Source organism: Sylvia atricapilla, chromosome 3 (genome assembly GCF_009819655.1).
Source record: "Sylvia atricapilla isolate bSylAtr1 chromosome 3, bSylAtr1.pri, whole genome shotgun sequence".
NCBI lineage: Eukaryota > Metazoa > Chordata > Aves > Passeriformes > Sylviidae > Sylvia > Sylvia atricapilla.
This window is the reverse complement of record NC_089142.1, coordinates 9544251-9566270: the sequence shown is the minus strand read 5'-3', so window position 1 is coordinate 9566270 and position 22020 is coordinate 9544251. Positions and strand designations below refer to the sequence as shown.

General features: G+C 43.6%; 1 protein-coding gene across 13 annotated transcripts in view; it reads right to left on the bottom strand.

The window, feature by feature from the left end:
• Positions 1-12128: 12128 nt before the first annotated feature.
• Positions 12129-22020, bottom strand: part of PUM2 (pumilio RNA binding family member 2) — a 72778-nt gene continuing 62886 nt past the window's right edge. For 9 of the 13 annotated variants that reach the window (XM_066314743.1, XM_066314746.1, XM_066314742.1 and 6 more), the window contains 7 exons: positions 21790-21919; positions 20065-20199; positions 19675-19812; positions 17879-18004; positions 17235-17356; positions 15768-15960; positions 12129-15069 (listed from right to left, as the gene is read on the bottom strand). In XM_066314743.1, coding sequence (XP_066170840.1) covers positions 14938-15069; positions 15768-15960; positions 17235-17356; positions 17879-18004; positions 19675-19812; positions 20065-20199; positions 21790-21919 — 976 coding nt within the window. In that variant the 3' untranslated portion in view covers positions 12129-14937. The remainder of the gene's footprint in view (positions 15070-15767; positions 15961-17234; positions 17357-17878; positions 18005-19674; positions 19813-20064; positions 20200-21789; positions 21920-22020) is intronic. The other 4 variants (XM_066314737.1, XM_066314738.1, XM_066314741.1 and 1 more) reach the window with 1 other exon arrangement.

The following is a 22020-nucleotide window of genomic DNA, read 5'->3' as shown; positions in this document are numbered from 1 at the left end:
CGGCCCCGCCTCCGCTCCGCTCCCCTCCCCTCGGCTCAGCCCGGCTCCCCGGCCCGGCCCGGCCGGCACGCCCTGCCCGCCCCCGCTTCCTGCCGCCGCGGTACCTGCGCCGGTGCCCCCTCCGCGGCCGCTCTGCCCCGCTCCCCGGCCGGTCCTCCGCTTCCCTTCCGCTGCATTCCCAGATTTCCTCTCTGGCAGAGGCATTGCTCCCGCCGAGCTTCCTTCCCTCTCGCTAAAAATAATAATTCAAAATAATAATAATGATGATGATGATGATGCTGTTAAAAGCCCTCCCTTCCCGTTTCGCTGTGGGAAAAGTCCGGGGCCCCTCGGCCGTCTCCCCCCGGCGCCGCTCCGGAGAGAGGGGCGGGAGCGCTCCCCGGTGGCCCCGCACCCGGGGTAACCCTCGCCGCTCCCGGTCACCTCCAGCGGGGCCTTCTCCCCCAGAAAATTCGTGTTTGGGGAAGTAAGGTGTCTTCCCTCCTGCCCGCGGGTCCCCGGGGCCGGCCCCATAGCCTCTGCCCATGCCTTGGTGCACACGTTTTTCTGCCTCTCGGAGCAGGATTTCTGGCAGTGTAAAATGCTACGAGAGGTTTGCGGCAAAAAATGCCGCTTTGAAAGAAGCGCCCTGCTGCAACTCGCCCCATTTTTTTTTTTTATTTATTTTTTTTTCCTTGAGTTAAAAGCGACTTCAGTGCTGCTGTGGCTTGGTCTTCGCACGTCCCACCGAGGATGGCAAAAATGAGGCAACAACCATCCAGCAAAAACACACCGCGGGACAAATTGTATCACCCTGCCACAGGGTCAGGGCTGGAGTTCCTGTTCCAGTCCATTCATTTGTCTTGTTTTATTTTCGCCATTTGTGCCAGCACATGTTGAAATATTTGCTATAAACAATGCAGCTGAATGTGTGTGCAAATGTTATTAAAAAAAAAAAAAAAAAAAAAGGCAGTTTTTAGGAACTTTTACAGCTGCTGTATGCTGTAGCAGCACACACTGGCCACATGGCCAATGGGCACAGCATGGCCATGGGGCAGCTGGATGGATGAGGGATGTGGTTAAGGCTGCAGCCATTGGGCTCTGCTGCCCTGGAGCTGCTTGGGAGAGGGGTAACCAAAAAAGAGCCTTAACTGGTGTCTCTTGGTTGCTCTGGAGACTCTCAGTGAGTGTTGGTCAATCTGCCCCAGACCTAGGATCCCTTCCCACACCTGTGGCCCAAAGGCTTTATAGACCTAATTGGATATTCAGTGTGGCTAAAACTGTTTTTATCACGTCTTTAATTAGCTTGCTTTCTTTCCCTCTCTCTTTAATTACTCATGCAGCTCCTACCACCCCGCCTTTCCCTCCCATGAGCCGTGGCCATCATGTTCTTTTTCCTGCCATGTCTTGAACCTGATGCAACCAGAGCATTTGACATGAGACTTTTGGGACGGGCCAGAGGTGCTGGGGCCTGCAGAGCACGAGGCTGAAAACATCACCCAGACTTGGTGGGCGTGTGGTGACATCCATCTGCATGGGCATCACTGGCAACCAGGAAATGCATGCCGGGCACAGCCAGGCTTCTCAGCAGATTTTGGTGGAGCAGGGCTCAGTTGGGCCAAGGTTGCATCTGGTGGACCCTGGCAGCACAGAGGAGGAAGGGAACACTTCCACAGCACTCCTGGGAGCAGTGGCAAGGCACCGCTGGGCTTGAGCGGCACGTGGGTTTCGTGCCAGCCTGGGCCTCTGTGCGTCCTCAGTCAAATAGGGCTGTGTTGCTGCTTGTTGGATTGGCCAGAAAACATTTAGAGCTTGATCGGGATGTTCTGGTCGGGATCTGTGAATGGGGTGAGAGAAGAACAATGCAGCGTTTGGAAGCCAAGTGTTTTCAGTGACATTCCCGTGCCCTCCGCTTGATCATTGAGGCATGTTAAGTATTGTGGTTTCAGTCAAAAGAACTCCATGCTGAAAAGCCAGATGAGACTTGCATGGAGAGGAGTTTCTTGGCAGCCTGGAGCTCAGGGGATCATAGGAGCTGGTTGCCTCTGCCCGGTACAGTGGAGCTGTGGGGATTTCCCAGAATTGGATCAAGGACTTCCAGCAGTGTAGCCCAATTGAACTCAGTCTCCTTGGGGAAAAGAAGCTGGTTTGAACTGTGTGCTGCCATGGGAAGAGGGGAAACACAACTGCGGGAAGAATCCAGCCCACTGCTTCCACCACCACCAGAAGTGAACTGGGAGCACGGATGGCAACTGTTGCTTTTGGGCAACCACCGCCCTTCTGCACTGGGTTCTGGGGCAGAAGCCATCATCCCCTACCCCGGAGGAATGTATCACAGCAGCAGGAGCTGCCTGCCTGGCTTTCCGGGCGTCAGACCCACGCACAGCAGAGTGTGAGGATGTGCCACTGTCACTCTGTGTCCTCATCTTGCAGCTGCCCATCAGCAGCAGTGCAGCCTGCAGAGCAGATCACTGAGGGCTCCTGGAGCCTGGGGCCATGTGTCCTTAAATGGTTTTGCTAATGGACTGTGACCAGGTGGGGTAGGGTTAGAAAAAGGGATAGATTCTGCTTTGAGTTCCTTAACGAGGCCTGAGTTGTACCTGTGGCATCAAGCTGGACAGACTCACACATCACATCTCAATGATTTCATCAGCTGACAAACCGAAGTGTGCTACAGCCTGACATCCTGGGATGGAGAAGAGAAATATATTCTCTAACACACAGTGGGAGGTTAGAGTGCAAATATTGAGAGTGGGAGGTTATGTGCAAATACTGAGATTGCTCTAAGTGTCCAGGCTGCCCACCTACAGGTTTGACAGCTCACTGCTCACATGTGCTATTTCTGGTTGGCTTCAGGTACTTGGCTTCTGAGGTGATGATTGCCATTTTCTCTGTTGTTGCTTTTGTGACAGAGAAAAAAGTCTGGTTTTCCCCCTGTGTGGTTGCTCAGTTGGCTAAAGGGGATTTGTAAGAACAGGAAACTCACAGCTCTTGTTTCACTTCTCAGGTATAACGTGTAGGCAAGGCTTTAAGTGAAACCCTGAATTTGTGTGGTGATTGCTGAACAGGACAGAGAGGAAAGGGTGTGTCTGGACACGTGGAGCAGTAACAGGATGTTAAATATATTTAGTTGAATCCATTCAGATTCAGTCTGCCCTAGAAACTTCTTGGAGTGAGGTGGGAGATGCACCCAAAAAAAAGGGCTGTTGTCTGGGAAGGGCAAAGTACTGTCACTGACACCAGGGTTTTTCCCATGGATGGCGCCTCAGAATGGTGAGCTGGCAACAAGAAGCTTTGATCAGTGAGCTAAAACCTGCAGATGGAAGAAGAAGGATCGTCCTGGCAGGAGCAGGTCGGTCAGGGTGGCTGGTGGCCTATTTGGAGACTGTGTAGACCAGGAAGATTTGCAAGGTTTCATTTGCTGTTAGCCTTGAGCTTCTCTTCTTCTTCCCCTTTCAAGTTCCTCAGGCCAGTGCCTTCATTATCCATAGCCCACACCACATCGTTCTCTTTCTAACTCCATGAAAGGAGCAATCTGCCCAGTCATTAAACCAATACAAGCATTAGGAATGAGTCTGAAGAGAAAGCAAGCTGGGCCTTCAGCCTCAGATTACCAAGAGCTTGTCTGCCAGTGTTCAATATTTGATATCCAGCCATTGTGCTACTCATCTTCTGGGTCTCCAGTCACAGGGCTCCCCTATTCTCTTTGTTCAGACTGGTGACATCAAATACACTTAACTCTTCCTAACTCCTTGCATGCCTTGGCAAATCCTGTGCGGTTTGGTTTGGATGTCCTTTTGCACTGATGTAGAAATAATTGATTCTGACCCTTTCACATGCAGCTGTGACTTGCAGCAGGATCACCTGAACGCACCCAGTTTGCTTGCACGGTGATATCTGATTTTGCTTGTTCTGTCCGGCTTCCTTTGCAGTGAGTCAGACACCTCTGAGCAACTCCATCTGCCTCCTGGCTTTCACTCCCAGGAAGTGAGAGACCAGAGGAGACTCCCCTGTGGCCCACCCTAAGGTGTGGAGGGTGAAGTTAGCCTGAGGCCATGTCTGCTCTGATCTCCTTTCTTCTCCCCTGTGTGATGCTCCATGGAAACGAGGACTTATTCTTTTTTGGACAAGAATAAGTCTTCTTGTAAAAAAATCAGAGGTTGGGGGTTTTTTTCTGCTTAAACAATGCAAAGTGTAAATGGTCCAAGTGTTCGGGTAGCTGTAGTGTCGGCTTTATTGTTACTAACTCAATCAACTCGGCTGCCTCTCTCAAGAGTTTGATAACCTTTTCTTTCTCCTCTATCCTTTCTCCCTGTGTTCTGCTAGTGAGAACCTCTGTGTGGACACTGAAAACAATATATAAATATGTCTGTGCCACTAACCAAATTATGCTTGACCTAATTAAGCAGAGCTTCCTTTGGCAGAAGCTCAGCTGGCAGTGGCATGCCACTTTTGTGATAGTTTTCATAAACAGCTGTAATAAAAGCAGCTGTGTTGCTTTGATGCTGCGTGTGAGGGCCTGGTAGGATCCTGCATGCTCATTCCAGATTTTGGGGGCTGGTGAATGGAAACCTACGGAGGGGTTTCCCATTAGCCTGAAGTTACTCGGGTGTTGCCCACAAGAAAAGACTGACTCGCTCTCTCTTAATGAGGACTTTTCCTGTAGTACTGCATGCTGTTTTCACTGTTCTACAATTTTGGCCCACTTCTTTCAGAGCCTGTGGACTAGGCAGGTATTTCTGAAAGCACTCACAAGAATAACCACATTTTTTGTTGTTCTTTCCCTTGCCCAGGGAGCTGCTCTGCTGCCTTTCTGTGATGCATTTACCCCTGTGGTCAGCTCAGGGCAGCTCACTCAGGGTGACTCATGCTGGCTTGCAGTACGTGATCCCTCGACCTCCATGACCCTAAAATAATTTGAGCACAGAATGGGATTTGCCCTGGCATGAAAATGAGCATGGAGAGAAGGTTATCACGACTCCCAGGAACATACAGGCAGGTGGCTACTGGGAGCTCTGGGGAAAAGGCAAGCAGTGTAGGGAGGACAGAGCTACCCTGTTTCCGCAGCACCCCCTGCTTGGTACTTGCTGCCTTGCCCTCTGGCAGCTGCCCCGCTCCTCCAGAGGAGGTTTCCATTGATCCTGTGGTCCCCCTGGAGACAGGAGATTTCTTCAGTGCATTCAGTGGGGAAGTGCTGAGAAGAAGTTTAGGGGATTGCCTGAGTGGCAAACCCTCTGACCATGGGAGAAGTTTGGCCCTGCACAGCTGCCTGCCACCCTGCAAAATAGGAACTGTGATACTTGGTGCCTTTATAGTAGTACCTCAATAAGTGCTATGACAGTAAAATATGTGTATTTTTAATCCTACAGCTGGCTCTGGCAGTGTCATAGAGGCCCATTATTTGCCTGTGAGAGATGGGGACTCCAGATTGAATGAGGTATAATCTCTTGTCCGAGGCCTCCTGTATTTTCTCTATATTCCTTTAATGTCCTGATCTGTGATAGAGGCTTATGCTTTATCTTATGATAGGTTATGCTTTAATAACTTGCACAAAACTTTAATAAAAGATTTTGCAGAATGTGGTCCCTGTTCCTGTCTGTGAAAAATGAGATCCACTTTTTTTGTAGATTTTAAGAAATAGGTTTAATAAAAGATAAGACAATTAGGAGATAAAAAAGCAAAGTACGGCCGGCCAGGTGACTTGGCACTCAGCCAAGTCCACAACCTGCTATTTCAGAGACTTTCTTTAAATACACTTTCTATTGTATCAATCTGTTGAATATTCATATTTTTCCAAAAACTTGTTTCCATATTCCAGGGACTGTTTTGCATGGCCCCTCCTTGGGTCTGCCTTTTTAGAGCTTGTGTGTTTCTTGGCTGTGTCTTCATTATCACCTCCAGCTTGGGCCTTGGTCCATGCTTTCTTCTGATGGGAGATGCTGATAGTTGGTGTATCAATAGCAGAGTCTTCTTTACATGTTCACTGAATGTTATCCTGGCCAAGGAGACAGTTTAAGCAAGTACTATATCAACTACTACCACTATGCCTAATTTTCTTTACTAACAGCACAAATAAAAACTTATATCCTTACCACAAAGTTATTAATCATGTAGCACACATCTTGCAAAAAGCCAACTTTATAATAGGCATTTATAACACTATCTGACCATACCCGATATACAGCATACCCCTGAAGTTAGCTATTGGTTTTTGCACAAACTAGAGCTCTACTTCTGGTTAAAAAAGTTCCAAATGAAGGAGAAAATGAAAGTGTTTTAACCAGAATGCTGAAGTATTCAGTCCACATGAAACATCTTGACTGTAAGTTTCAAGGCTGTCTTGAGTTAGGTGTTTCTGCTACATGGACAATTTGAGTAAGCGCGTCTAAGAAATTCTGCCAAAGCCGGTTTAATACTCCTACATATGCAAAGGAGCTGATCTTTGGAGAAGCAGATGCTGCAGTTGTGAGAGCAGGGTTAGGCTGCATCAGAGATTTTAGTTCCATTTCAGTAACAGCTGCTTAGAAGAGATATTTGGAACATTGTAAAAAATACTGTTGGTTTTTTATGTATTCATCAAGCTGAGATGATCTAGACCCGAGACTGGCTGAGGGTCTTTGAGGACTGATGGCTCTGGGGCCAGCCACAGGTTTTACCATTTCCTCTTGCTACCAGTCGTAACTATGCTGTGGAATTGATACGATATAACATACAGGTTTTCTTCCTGATTAACCAAATGGATGCATCTTGCTGGAATTATCACCCTTCATTTAGCATTTCAAGGCCACTTACCCCCATCCTCAGGCACTGGCTGTCTGAGGGCTGAGTGCAGTCACTCCTGGCCGAGCCCTCCAGGCAGTGCTGTGCCTCCCAGCCCCGGCTGTCAGAGCACTGATTCACCCAGCGATCCCACCCATCCTGTCTCACCCCTCACCCTGGCGCTTGTCGTGTATCCATCTGGAGAACGCCTTTCCCCAGCTCTGGGAATGGGGATGCCCCGACCCCAGGCAGGTTGATACTCGTGTGCTGCAGGGATGGCACTGCAGCAGAGACCAAGCTGTGCTCCCCTGTCTGCCTCTCAGCACCTTCCTGGTGGTGACCCACCTCCATGGGAGCATCTGCCCCGCTGGATTGGAGGAGGGCAGGGGCACAGTGGGGCAAGGACATGGGTGAGGAGCTGCAGGGAAGGAGGGGAGCAGGGTCTGTAAGCCTGGTTGGGCAGTGGGGGGGCTCCTGCACTGCCGACCTGGATGTCTATGGGGAGGAGAAAGCTGTGGGTTTGCCATGGGTTTAAGCTTAGTGTGGCATGTGTGCCTGATGCCTGCTCCAGTCTGACAGCACTGACTTTGGCAGGCTGAACACAGATATTCTAATTGCTTCATATTTTATGCTCTTTTGTTTCCTTTTTTTAAAGTTTGATTTCTTTTTAGGTGACTGTGAAATTAGCTATACTTCACCAGGAGGCCTGAAATGAAGGTTTTACAATGCATAAAGCGTCTTTTTGCTATTATTACTATGTTATGTACTTTTTTAAAGCACCATTTGGTTTTCAAGGTGCTCCTTCTGCCTTCCCCTCCCCTTCTCCCATTATTTGTAATCCAAAAGTTCCTTATGGTTGTTTATTGCACTGTGGTTGCAGTAGCTTTGTGTGTGTGTATGCAGATGCTTTATTTTGCCGCCTCTCATCCCATTCCATTCTTCAGTATAAAGTTGTTCTCACTCTCACCCCCAACAAACTCTTTGGGCCTAGATTTCCCTTCCCTTCCCTTCCCTTCCCTTCCCTTCCCTTCCCTTCCCTTCCCTTCCCTTCCCTTCCCTTCCCTTCCCTTCCCTTCCCTTCCCTTCCCTTCCCTTCCCTTCCCTTCCCTTCCCTTCCCTTCCCTTCCCTTCCCTTCCCTTCCCTTCCCTTCCCTTCCCTTCCCTTCCCTTCCCTTCCCTTCCCTTCCCTTCCCTTCCCTTCCCTTCCCTTCCCTTCCCTTCCCTTCCCTTCCCTTCCCTTCCCTTCCCTTCCCTTTTTAACCACTGATTTATAAAATATTGTTTTCTGGTACATGCTAGGTGAAGAGACCCACTGTGTATATTAAGGTGTCCAGTGCCATCTAAGATTTTCTGCTGGAAAAAAAGGTTTGGCTGAGGCAAGCTCCTAGGGAATGTTGCCCTGCCCTGCCCAGGTGTCTTGGATGGTCAAGAGTCCCTCCAACAGCACCAGATCCCTAAGTATGCAGCAGGATCTGTTCCCAGTATATGAGTCTGCCTGGAAGTGTCCACATTTAAACAGAAGTGGTTTTACACTGGGATGGTATTTCCCCCATAGCTTCACTGGTGGGGTGCAGCTGCATGGGATATTGGTTCTCCAAGTGGCCAGTGGGGGCCATGCAGCACTTCACAGAAATGTGGGGTGGGTCACCTTGAACACCCTGATCAGACCTCTGGACTTTTGGTTCCCTGCATGTGAAGGGGGTGGCACATGGGATAGGGCTGCATGATAGACCCTTTCCCAGCAGGATGTGAACTTGTATGACTGCCAAACTGGGATGAATAATCAAACCCTTAGTTCTCATGAGACACATGATGTTTCAAGGAAACAGGAGACATCATGTGAATTTTGGAGTACTTAAGTTGGTGAGTTTTCATACAAAAAAAGCTTTTTAAGAACGAAATGGCCCACTTGAAAGAGATCAGTGTATAGCCTGGACCTCTGACAGGGTTGAACTCTGCTCCATTCATCCCATCCCTCCATGCAAAGGGTTGGAGTTGACTCAGTGATTTGCACTGTTTGCCCATCCTCAGATCCTCAGCCCAGCTTCAGCCCTCTGATTCTTGCTTGTTGAGCGATTGCTGTGATTGTTGTACCAGCCAGTGGACCCAGTTCACACACAGGTGTGGAGCAAGGAACAGCATCTAGGCTCACCCACCAAAACTGAGCCCAGGCAACAGGGCTGAATACTTCTCCAAGATCCAGCCTGTAGGAATAGGTGGCCTCCCAAAACTTCTCCTCCTGAATTGATCCTGTGTGAGGAGGAAGGAAAATACTTTCTGGTGCTGTATTTTAGCTCTCTTAGAGAAAGGGAGATAAAAATTATGCAGGGGAGGAAAGAGAGGTCTTCATTCCCACCAGGTAACCTCTGATTTTTGATCCTCCAGATTAGACAAGGACTAGGGTGCCTATATCTGGGAGAAGAGAATATAGTTGTGAAATGTGCTGTCATCATCTCCCTGCTAGCCAGGCTGGCTGGTGCTTTCTGCCACCAGCTGTGTGTGTCCCCTTGCCATAACACTTCCCTTCCTGGTTTCCATTAGTCCTGAGTAAGCAGTTGTATGTCTTTGGGGATCTGTACTTTGGGTAACACCTGCAGCTGTTTTGCTTCCCCGAGGCTGAGGAAAGCCCTTTGACAGGAGCAGACAGTGGCCTGTAAGGAGAGGGACCTCGGCAGGCTTGGCCAGCTCCTCCCCAGTCCCCAGCAGTGACATTCCTCTGTGGCAGTCAGGTACTGGGGCAGCTCTGTGGCTACAATCCACAGCCAGTACTCGGAGTGAGTGTGAAACTGAAGCGTGTGAACCTGTCCTGTGACCAGCAGACCGGCAGGCAGCCTTCCCCACAGCCTCCCCCACCTGAGCACTGCTGTGCCTCGCTCCCCCAGGCTGGGCTGGGAAAAGATCCAGCAGCCAGGCTGAGGAAGGGCTGCGGTGCTGTGCGGCTGCCAGGAAATCTGAACCCTCCAGGCAGGTTTGAAGCTCAAACGAAGCTCATTAGGGCTCAACTCTGTAAGGGGTTTCTCCCTGTCCTATGGTCTTGCACACCAGCTGTGTCACCTGCAATGCGCCCCGGCTCTTGTTTGCAGATCTGGGAAGTTTAGGGTTGGGTAGGCACTGTGCAAGCAGAAGAGGAAGAGACAGAAGGCCTCCTGTGCCCAGAGTACTGATGCTGGTGAGGTGAACGTTTTATTCCAATATTCTCATTAAGGAACATGTCTTTAGAATAGGTCTTCCTGCATTTCAGCTGCTTTTTATAAAGCCTCTGGAAAGTTTCCAGTCTGATAATGATGGGGGAATGCTGCTCCCAAGATATATTTTGCATTCAGTGAGTCTGGGAGAATCGAGGTGGAGACAAGGATCTCAGGTGCAGAACCTACTAACTCCCACTTGCGTGCTTTAGGAGTCATGCTCCATCTTGTGCTCTTTGTGATGCAATGAATGGTTAAAGCTGTGCTAAAAGCCCAGCCCAAATTCAGGAGTAGAAAGTAAACCTGCCCAGCTCCTTGTGGTTTAGGAAAATGCCTGTGAAGTGAGGGAGGTGGGTTCAAAACCCTGAGGCTGGTAATGGAAACTAATTCAAGCATCTCGTTTGCTGGGCAAGTTCCCTAACCACAGAGCGAGCCTGCAGAGGGAGCAGCTCCGTCCAACAGAGGAAACGCTTGTGCACCATTTCACTGAGGAGCACCAGCAGCTCAGTTAAATCCCTAAGCTTGGAGTTCCCTACCTCTCCCTGCCTAAATGCAGTGTGGTCACTCCCCTACCCCACAGCCTCTGTGTTCTGGCACCAAATGTGTGATGTTGGGATCTGGTTCATTCTCCTGGCTAAAGCAGTTATCTCTTTCCTGCACCAGCTCAGGAAAGCCCATCTCCTGTATTGGCAATGCTATCAACACTGGATGGATGGACATTCATCCTTCCATCCTTTCCATGTGTTTCCATGTGTGACTCTTTCCGTGACAACAGTGCTGGTTTTTATCTCCTCATGATGGAGCTGGGGAGGCCTGGGCTGCTCTGCTGCAGAGGAGAGCAAACACCCCAGGCTCACTCTGCAGCGCCTCTCAGATTGTCTCTGCCTGGGTGGCAGGATCTACACTTGCCAAGTTCTCCCACACCTCCCTAGCCCGACATCAGGAACCAAGCACAGCCCCAAGAGGGATGTATCCCTGACAGGAACCAAGCTTCCTCATTCCCAAGCCAAGAGGTGCTTGAATCAGCATCCTTTGGGCACAGATAGCGCCTGTGTATCTCAAACTGCTTGGGCTGAGTAAAGCACTGCCTGTAGCTCATCACATCAGTGCTGCCCACAGACTAATGAGACTTCAGGTGGTACTGGCAGCTTGGTACGATGTGAACTGCAGTCTTAACAAACCACAGCCACTCCTGCCCCGCCGTGGGCTGTGATGGCTCAGATCACACGGCTCATGGTGTTCCCCTTTACTTCCTCAAGCAGCAGCAGAGAACTGTGTTACCATTTGCAGAATTCTGCACTGGAGTGCTCCGTCTGCTCTAACTGCAGGGGCAAAGTGCTGCTCTGTAGTTTGCCCTCAGTTTTTCCCCCAGGTGCATGACTTACATGCAAGCTGCAGTTTCAATGACCAGTCGCTAGATAATAAAATGCTTTTGCACTCTCATAGCTTTACTTCCCCGAATGACATGGTGGGAGTTGCTGTCACCCCACTGTTAACCCATTTCCCAAGTTACTGGAATGCTGAGCATCAAATCTTCTCGTGGAGCCCAACCCCACTGCTGTGGTGAGCCATAAGCACCTCTTCAAATGCATGTTCCCTGGTGAAGGGAGAACAGTGACTAAATTGGTTTCTAAATTTGCATCACCACTTTAAAACATCTAACCATTATGACACTAAAACCTCAATTTTCTCCATGCTCTGATGGAAAAGTCAGGGATGGAGGGATGGGCATTATGACTGTTCTGTCCACAGGGGTGGAGAGTTATTTCCCACCAGGCTCATTTCCTGTGCTGTCAGTCCACATCTTCAGCTAAAACTGGTCTTTTGAAAAACCTCCTGGGCCATAACTGAAATGAGTCTGGATCCAGAGATGCCACAGAGAGCTAACAATTTCTTCTCTCATTTGAAAGCTAACCCTCTCAAGTGCTCCAGAACTCATCCTGGATCCAGGGATGTAGAAATAAATTGTCAGGAGGCTGTAAGCCTTAACTAGTGGTCAGTAAAGATGCTGTATAAAATAGGAAGGTTTAGCTGATCAAAACTGCCCTCTGAAAATTTAATAATCTAATCCAGGGTTTTTCAATAATTGCCCAATTCCCATCAGAGTAAGTGAGCGAGCACCTTCCCAAAGCTGAGCTCCACAGACACGGGTAAGTCACGTAACAGAATATGGCTGGTTTCCTACAGGAAAAACGCAAGACCAGATATATTTCACACAGTGTTATTCACACATTTTCATTTTGATTTTTACAGTATATACACGTGAACATTACATTATTCAATACGAGCCACCTGGAGTCAAACCTAATCAAACTGGTCCGTAAACAATCTATATCAAAAAGCAATACTTGAGCAAAAAGTCTAGTGGTTCTACCCAAACCCTAAAATAGTTGAAAGGAAATCCAGTGATTTTCATGTTCCTGGATAGAATTTGTGCACAAATGATCTCAGAAGAGCAAGTGGAAGATTATACTCAAGATACTGAAAGCACCAAGGATGACAGTTACAGGACTGTTTAAATTCAACCATGGCATGAGTGCTGCAAGGACTAAGTACAGGGACAGTATCAGTTTCTGCCTGGACATCCCCAAAAGCCTGACATACTGTCTTATGTGTTGAAGGAATGTCGGCTCTGTGGATTATAACACACAGCACAGGTACACAGGGTAAAGATAGTCACTGAGGAGAATTCATGTGTCCAAGGAAGTGGCTCAGAAGTCATCCTTTGGGTGACTATGGGAAAGCTCTGGCTCCATTGACAGAGCTGGTACCTCTGGGGAGGAATTTTGTGAACTGCCATGCAAAAACTACTTGGCAATTAGAATTGTGCTTACTCAAAATAACAAGGCCTACTACTCCACTTCATGCAGGCACTGGAAGTAGGCCAGAAGAAACTTTCCCATTTGCCTATTAAGGAGTTATCACTACCATTAGAAATGCAGCGCCTCAGATGTCTGCTTTAGTAACAGTTATATAACCCTGGTATCAACAGTAACATGACAGAATTCCTCATACAAGTTTATACCACTACTGTTTTCTTTCTCATGAACACACCCCTACCAAACAGCCTTTTATTTGATCAATGCTCAAGACGTTGTTTCCAAACTACCACGTTGATCAAAACTTTAGGTTAAGCCATCCAAATGAACATTTTACACAAAATACTTACTTCAACAACATACAAAGCACTTTCTTTATCTTTCAGAAACTGAATATACAAAGTAAGCTTTTTCCAAAATATTTCCATAGGCAAAGGATTAAAAAGGATTTTAATTATACACATATGGTCACAATTCTGCCTTAAAAAGATCATTGGGAAATGTACATAAGGCCGCTTGTATATGTACATCATCTTTATGTTACTGTTACAATGTCATATGTCCAGAGAAAAAAATCGACAGTATCATACATATTTGCTTTACGCTGCGAGAAGGCTATTCAAAAATACAGTACTCTTCTGTACAAAAAATTCATGCCACATTTATTAAGATGGAAGAAGCATTGGTTTTTGTGATAACCAAATATTTCAGTCCACTTCTTACTATGCTTATTTATCCTGATTTAAAATTTGAACAGATTGATTTCCCAAAGTGTCCATATGAACAGATTCAACAGCTATGTTACAAACAAAACATAATGTTTCTCACAATAGATAAAAAGAAAGCCGGTTCATATTTTTGAAACCATATAAAGATAGAATTTTAAAAAAATCACTCTTGATTTGCTGAAATAAATTTACATTATACAACACTATATGCCAGGGGGAAAGGAGGGAATGGGGATATGAATATACACTAAAATGCAAATTTTTGTCCCAAAAAGGAGTAAAACAAATTACATTTACAGCATGAAGGTTTACAAATGTACATCTGTACAACCAAGTTAAGCATCACTACTAAATTAGCAAGGCTTTGTAATAAACATCGAAACGAGAGATTTGTTTCCAAACTGTAAACTTACACCTATTAACTACACGTATACAATGCATATATTTATAGGAAGCAAAAAGCTATCTGAATATTTAATCAATCATGCTTAAATGTTGAGCTATCAAGTTTACTTTTCAGTGGCCCCTTCTCTTTATCATTACCTATTTTTCGCATCTACAGTGAGAAAGCAGAATAAAATGCTCAACACTTTCAAATCCTTACAATTCTATATGCAAAATAAAAAAATACATATCTCTACTCTTCCTGCATTGTAAAACTGACTGTAAAGTTAATACAGGGTTCACTCCTTTTCCAACAGAGTACTTTGCTGAATGGAAGTACCACCATCATTTTAATCCCTCTACCTTGTACAACAATTAAATATATAAGTATATACAGCACTGTATTTTTAATACACCGCTAGAGAAAACCTTAGGGCATGATTTAAAAAAACCTGTATCCACAGCAAGTGCCAAAAACTAGTCTTTTGAAGTTTCCACTGTCTTGTTCTTCTCTACTTTAATATGCTGTGCCCTGTTTGTTATTGGGATAGGATGTTGTGAACCACCAAAATACAACTTAACTTTTCAACATGTTAAATAATGTTTATGCAGCTGATCAATTTTAATCTGGTATAAAAAACTTCACACAAAAGGGAAAAATAAGGATTAATTCTATATACAACTCTATAAACCTGTTGTGCTATGATGCTGGATAGACCTACCAGATTGCAAGCCAGTGTATTAAAAGAATACTGTACTTTTTCCCTTTAAAAACTATTTCAGTGACTTTACAAGGTAAAAATTTACAAAATATGTGACAGCTATTTTGATACAATTACATCATATACAGGCATTCTGTGCTTTGCCAGCCATCCAATCTGATAGGTCTCCGGATCAGGGCTGGAGATATTTTTTTCTTTTTTTTTTAAACAATTCACTCCCCAAAAATATACACAAGAATAAAAATTTTACAAATGGATGAACAAAGTCAATAAATAGATTTAAAAAAATCAGAACATTTAGAGTTAAGTTGTAGGTTTTGATAATTCACAATTTAATTTTTCTTCCATTTCTCTTTGTCTTTTACAGCATCCCATTTGGTGGTCCACCAATTGGCCCCAGATCAGCACTGTTCTTCAGGTAATACTTTTCCAGCTTGGCCAGAATGTGTTTGCCATAGGTGTATTTACGCAGAGTCGTGATGTGGGGTCGAATCTGTAATAAGAAACATGTTTGTTGTTTTTTTTTTTAACATCCACACTTTTAAGAAGTGACTAGACTTCAAAAAAAATAACACAAAAAGATGCTTTTCAAAAGCCTGTATTTCAAAGTGCTGGAAGCTTCTGGAAAGATGTAAAGCTTGGTGATTTTGATGTTCCTGTTGCAGGAAAGGGAGGCAGTACTTTTGGGAGAGCCCTGCTGGTGACCAGAGGAAGAGCTCCTTCAGGAATATCCCGGGCCCTGTGTTAAATAGCCTGGGGCCATTATGGCAACAGCACATTTCTCCATGTCTGAATTAAGCAGAAATGTGCCTGTATGCTAGAAAGTGTAGGAATCTCTTTTGGGGGAACTGCACAGTGGATTTATACTCACAACCAGGAAATAAAGAGAGAAACTCATATTTCTTCTGTTATATTAATAGTGATGACAGATACTACATTTTCCTGGTAAAAGTCTTTTCACATAAAAGCTGGCACAAAGACAGGAGATGAAATCCAGCTACCAAAACTTTCCTTTTTTAACTCAGTACTCAGAGACCTGAATGTTTCTTGCTTTACCCAGCTCCGCTGAACGCTGTGGTTATACATCAAGTTCTGGATTACAGAAGTGCTGAGTTTTACACGTGCAGGGCAAGGTGCTCTGGCAGAAAAGCTGGCACAGACATATTTCTGAATCACTATGCCCACACGTACCTTGTGCATTATGATCTTCCTCTGGGCGGGCTCAGCCATGTCGATCATCTTCTGCACGACGTAGTTGGCGTACTGGTCCTTCATCATGGTGTATAAGGCACTGTGCGGGCCGTCGTTCTGGCAGCACACCTCGTCGATCAGCAGCGCCCGCTCCGCGCGCGACGCGTGAGTCACGCACTTCTCTACCACGTTGCTGGAAAATAAGGCAAGGCCATGATAGGGCTGGAGGTGTAACATTCTTGCAGGTAACAATTAGCAATTTATCTGGAAGTTTGTCAGTTCTTCAGGGTTCTTAATGCCAGTAAAAAGCATATTGGAAACGCATCAATTGCCCATTTTCTAATCGCCAGTTTAACGACTGAGGAAGTTACAGGATTATATATTCCTATTATTTCACCCATGTGAAAAGGTTATTTTCTGATTATTTTGTAGGAGAGACTTTTCCACTGAACCTACATAGGCATACTGCATCAGGCTGCAGATGCGTTCTAGCACATTTATTTTGGTTGTGAGCCCTTTGAAGACACAACAGAGAAAGCCAGAGAGGAGGATTCTTGCTCTTTGAATAAATGCACTGTCCAGGAGCATGCCTACATCAGAGATTCCACCAAATGTTCTTTTGTAGAGCAAGTCTCTGACCTTCCAGTTTATTTCAGAAGCTGGGAAGGCCATCAAAGCTTGTAACACAGCAAAATGAGCCCCATCCTAAACTTGTGCTTTAGAAATTAAGGAAGTTAGAGGGCTATGAAGAGTTCTACTCAGGCAAAGAAATATAAAATCCAAATACACTAGTTTGCTAGCAATTTTTAGAACAAATGCCCCCATAATGTCACAGTGCATTTCTACTTCATTCTGATGACAAGGTTAGTCTGACTAAATCACCTAGAATGAATTCTGAGGTGTATTTTTCCTTTGCAAAAGGCACATAATCCATATTCCAGCAGAGAGCACAAAAGGAGGGGTTTTAGGTTCCAATTTCAGAATAGTTCAGGCCTCCTACAGCAGTCTTTCAGACTTTCTAAAGCAGAAAATCCTAGTCAGACAAAACTACCACTTTTTAAAGCTAGCCTTGTATACTTGCAGATTGCTAGGCTGGATTGAGAGTCAGCAAATCCCAGCGTATCATCATCAGAACATCACCCAAGTTCCAGCAGAGCTTTCCACCTGGCTCTGGGCATCCTTTTATATGAAAACCTGGAACCTGTTCCCTGCACTTGCACAAAGTGAACAAAAGCCATCCCATAAACCCACACAACCTCTTTTGTTTTGCTACAGAACTTTGCTCTTCCTGTCCCCAAACCTAGTATAAAAATATCACTACCATTCATCTCTACAAAAATATGAAATTACAGGAGGCAAGATAAACAACAACAAATTATCATATCCCTTTTGTAACACAAGAAATAAATCCAGTATTAAAACTTTACAAGGTTAATGAATCTTTAATATATGAAAGTTGTGCAATACCTGGCAAATTTGTGCTGACTCAGAGCTAGAACTTTTCCTCTTATTTCTGAAACGATTTTGCTTTTGTCTTCAGGACGACCATGCTCCAGTACATGTTGAATAACGTAATTTCCATATTGATCCTGAAAATATGAGTACTTCAATTTTCTTTTGTGTTCATACCAAGTAATAAATACTGACAGCTTTTGTACATGAGCATAAAGTATGAAATGACTTTAAAATACAATAATGTCAACATTACAGAAACAAAGTGATGCAAGAAATATTTCATCAAGAATTACTTAACAGACCACAAATTTTACATGAAAAGTGTAAATAATCTGTAAAAACAGTGTTTTGCTAGACTATCTTTTATCCTCTTAAAGAAAGAAATCCTCAAATTAAAGATCATACTTTTTTAACAGCTGTAATATTCCCCTGAACACCAAGCTACAGTCAAAAGTGTAAGAAAAACGCTTTTTATATCTTCTTTGCCTCCCAACTTCCAAATTCATTTTCATTAAAACTATGGAAGGAAAGAAAAACAAAAAAATCAATGTCTATGAAACTAAAAAGAGGTAAATGCATTTAAACTAGGATACAGGAGTAAAGGATGATAACAAAATCCTCTGAAGTGCATTAAAAATGAGTGTACATGCACTAACCTGCACTAGCTGTTCTGTGTGTTGATGCAGTTCTTCTAAGATTGGCAAAGTCTGCTCAGCAGTGCAGTGCTCCAGAATACGCTGGATTACTCTACAACCATATGGATGGGTTGAAAGTACAAATACCTTGAAAACAGGATTGCAAACTGAAGTTAAACCAACTGAAGCTCACATCTCCTGCAATATTGTTGCATTCAAAATGGAACTGAACATACCAACTACTATTAAAAAAAGCTCTGCCTGCCAAGAATTCTATTTCCAGCAAAAGTCAGGAACAGATGAAGAAGCAAGTTTTTGTGTGTCAAGGACTCCAGAAAACGTACAGCTAAGAACCCAAGTGTTCATTACAATGTTTCTAGCCTATATAGCTGCAAAGAAAAGCCTGGAAGTATGACTCTTAGTTAAGTGCTGTTCAACTTCCAAGCTTTCCTTTTTACTTTATTTTCAAATTTTAAGACTTTGACAATTATAAAAAGGAATTCAATAATGTGGCTGATTTTCACCAATTTCATGTTTCAGCATACAGAACAGACTCCCAGTTACAGATACAAAGTTTGTAAATAACTACTCAAAACATACAGCCAAATCTTGCTTATTCCTTCTCCAGAAGCTACATTTGTGGTTTGTGGACTAATTCCAAAAATTTCAGTGTTGGTCAGGACTGAACACAATCTTGTATGATCAGGCATCAACGCAAATGATGCAGGTGGGAGAAAATGGTAAGTAGTATCATGTGTCATTTCTCATTTGCCATTTTATGTTAGCTACTATTTTCTGTATATAATTACTTGGTGCTTAGGATGGATGGTCACTAAATAAAACAGTCACACTTTAGTCAAGGGGCTCTATTTACAGTTTAAAAAATGTACCTCATACACGCTTTTTGGTGTAAAAAGACCAAACCCGAGAAACCTTGGTATGCAATTTAGTACTATGTACAGCAATAATTCAGGTATTGCTGTTGTGCAAAATGAGAAAGATATGGTAGATTTTATTAGGAAATACATTTGGCCATCCATTAAAGTAAAATTTAGTTATATAGCCACGTTAGTAAGATTTTTACAATTCCTCTCACGACTATAAAAGAACACGCTTGTCTCAGAGGATTAAAATGTTATTTAGCTGCAGTACATTCACTAGCCTGCAGCACACTATCAATCTTACAGTAATAATGTTTTTTTGGAAACAAAACAAAAACCCCAATCTGAAGTAAACAAATACAACACCCCCTTCACTCCACACTAGTCCATATGTAGGAAACAGATTAGTGCATTTCATCACTGCAGTTCCTTAAGGACTGACATTCATTGGGAAACACTGAAAGACACACGGGCAACACAAGCAACAGGAGAGGCAAATGTAATTTTTAATGAAAAATATACACTAGAAAGCACATATGTTATTATTATATCAAAAATGGCCCTGCCAAGAGTTGTGAAGGGAATGGGAAATGGTGTTATCACATAACACAAACACAAAGCCTGGGTACACAAAGTTCCTAGTATGTATTTATATTACAACAATATTTATTATTATTTATAATACATCTAAACATGTCTTTCTTAGATCCTCCTCTCCAACAAAATAGTCTTTTTACAGCATGTTAACTGTCTCGCCAACATCTTTTCCATGTCATCATCCCCTTTTTCATTCTAAAAATTCTATTTTTAGAATTCTGTATTTCTTATTATAAAAATAACACTATCTTGTACATGCAAATGATGGACAAAGACCTGCAAATCTTTTTCTGTGCAATCTAAGCAACCTGCAAAGAGGAAATGAACCACTGACACTACCTGTCCTTTGAATGCATCAATGATGAACTGAAGTGACTGGGGCTGAACACACTCAATGCATTTTTGTACAACGTGGTTTCCATTTTGATCCTTCACACATTTCAGAACATGGCCATCCAGCTCTTTCACCATTTCATTCTGGAAAAACAAAGATTATCCTTATCTTTATGATGGTATTCCCCACCCCCTTAAAGTGGGGAAAAATTTCATTTCATCCTGACTCCAACCTTCATATTCACTGGTATTAACTGTGTACCTCAGTAGTTTCATTTTAACTATTTTAGCCCCTAGGATATTTCATGATGAAGGGAATGATCAACAATTTAATCAAGTAAAAACAAGGATACAATAAAAATAAATAAAATTTAAAAAAGCATTGCTCTAACTTACAATTACCTGCTGGTCAGGTGAGATTGACTCGAGTGCTTTCTGGATGACACGACAGCCATACATCTGGAGGGCCAGTGGCAGAACATGACCACGGATGCGTGTTGCTAGGGCTAACTTTTGATCCAGGCTTCCAAACTAAAAGAAAATAAGTATGCTGTTAACAAATGACATATGGCAGACATATGCTGGAATTTACATGTCAAATTAAGTATTTTCAAGATGCACATCATTGTAGTATTTAAATAACTTTTCACTTCGTATTTTGGTAGAGATATTTACCAGCAGCTTTTCTTTTCTAAATGCAACATTTTGTAATATTCCACATCCAGTTCACATACCTGCTATCAAATGCATGACCTTGAAAGACAACAAGAAGAAATCAAACATATAGTTTATGTTTGTCTGTCTGTACGAATATTTAAATGCAATAAATCACTTTTTCGAGTAAGTTATACCAGCAAAACGATCACAGGTCCCTATTAGGTATGAATCCAAATCAGATTTTCTGTCTTAAAGGTCAGTGTATCTCACATCTTTTAAGAGAAGACACAGAAGTGACTGCCTGGACAATCAGCTTGTGGCACAGCAATATACCTGCAGCATTGCTGAGAATTGTCCAACTCCACACCTGCAGTCAGCTCTGAAGAAAGCTTGACCAGCAACTTCACCTGACCACCTATACAGTAAACTGAGGTCCCCTACTGCATGTAAGGCCACGTGCACCTTTTTCTTGAGAAGTGTTTGCAGAATTAAGACGAAAACACCTAGCTAACAATGATCAACTGTGTATTCATCCAACTTAGCATTATGGAAAAAATAGAACATGATGACCCTTCAGCAAAATCGAGATCTTATATATCATGTGACAGTGCTACTTTACTGTATCACTGTAAGAAGATATTTTGATTGGTTAATAAAAAAGAAGTAAAAAAATTGAGCACATTGTTTTATAGATTACTAAAAATTACATTTCTGTTTACAGCAAGTATCTTATTTCTTACTGGACATCTTCCAGCATCACCTTCTCTCCACAACCCTTTGATATGACCCTTAATTTGAAGTACACTATACTAGATACATTTCCTACATTTAACTTTTCCCAGGACACAGTTATTACTTTTTTCTTCTCTCTGCAAGCCAAATCTTGTAATTCTTTGATAAAGCCTTTTTTTTTTTTTCTTTTTACCACATAGTTTTTAAGAGAAAACAAATCTGTTTTAAATACTAGTTGTAGTAATATTGGATGTATCTAATGATAGGTACCCGTTACTCAAAATTCTTCTGCCTCAATACATTTTATGGGATTTTCTTCAATACACAGCACGGGATGAAGTTCACACAGCTATTTGAACAAAAGGTGTTTTCCAGACCCATTCTGTACCATGATGGAGTAACCAATAAAAAGCACCTTTCAAATATTTATGTTCCCTTTCATCTCCTGAAAGTCTAAGTTCTGCTAAGAGGTTTTTGAAGCCTCAATGTGCAGCCTGTGCATTCACTAGTATTCACCAACACATGCACCACCATTGTAAGCAAAAACTGTGTCCATTATGGAAAAGAAAAATTGATACAGAACAGAAAACATCTACACATAGTTACACATTTGGGTTCTGTGGAAGTCATGTTATAAGTTCTGCTATGGTGTTAAGGAAAAGACCAGTTAAATTGATCAGATTTACAACACTCCATTTGCATGTCCATCCATACACTTAGTGCTATGCTTACCTCAAAGAACTTCTGTATTACATAGTTTCCAAACACATCAGTCATCAACTGATAGGCTGCTTGCAGGATCTCATTAAATACCATCTGGCGCTCAGCTGGAGTAGCTCGCTCCAGCTTTTGTTGTATAAATCTACATGCAAAAAAAGGTACATTATACTTTGCATCAACAACAGGAAAACCTCTCAAACACTGTTTCAATGAGACACCTCAACACTCTAAAGAAAGCAGTCA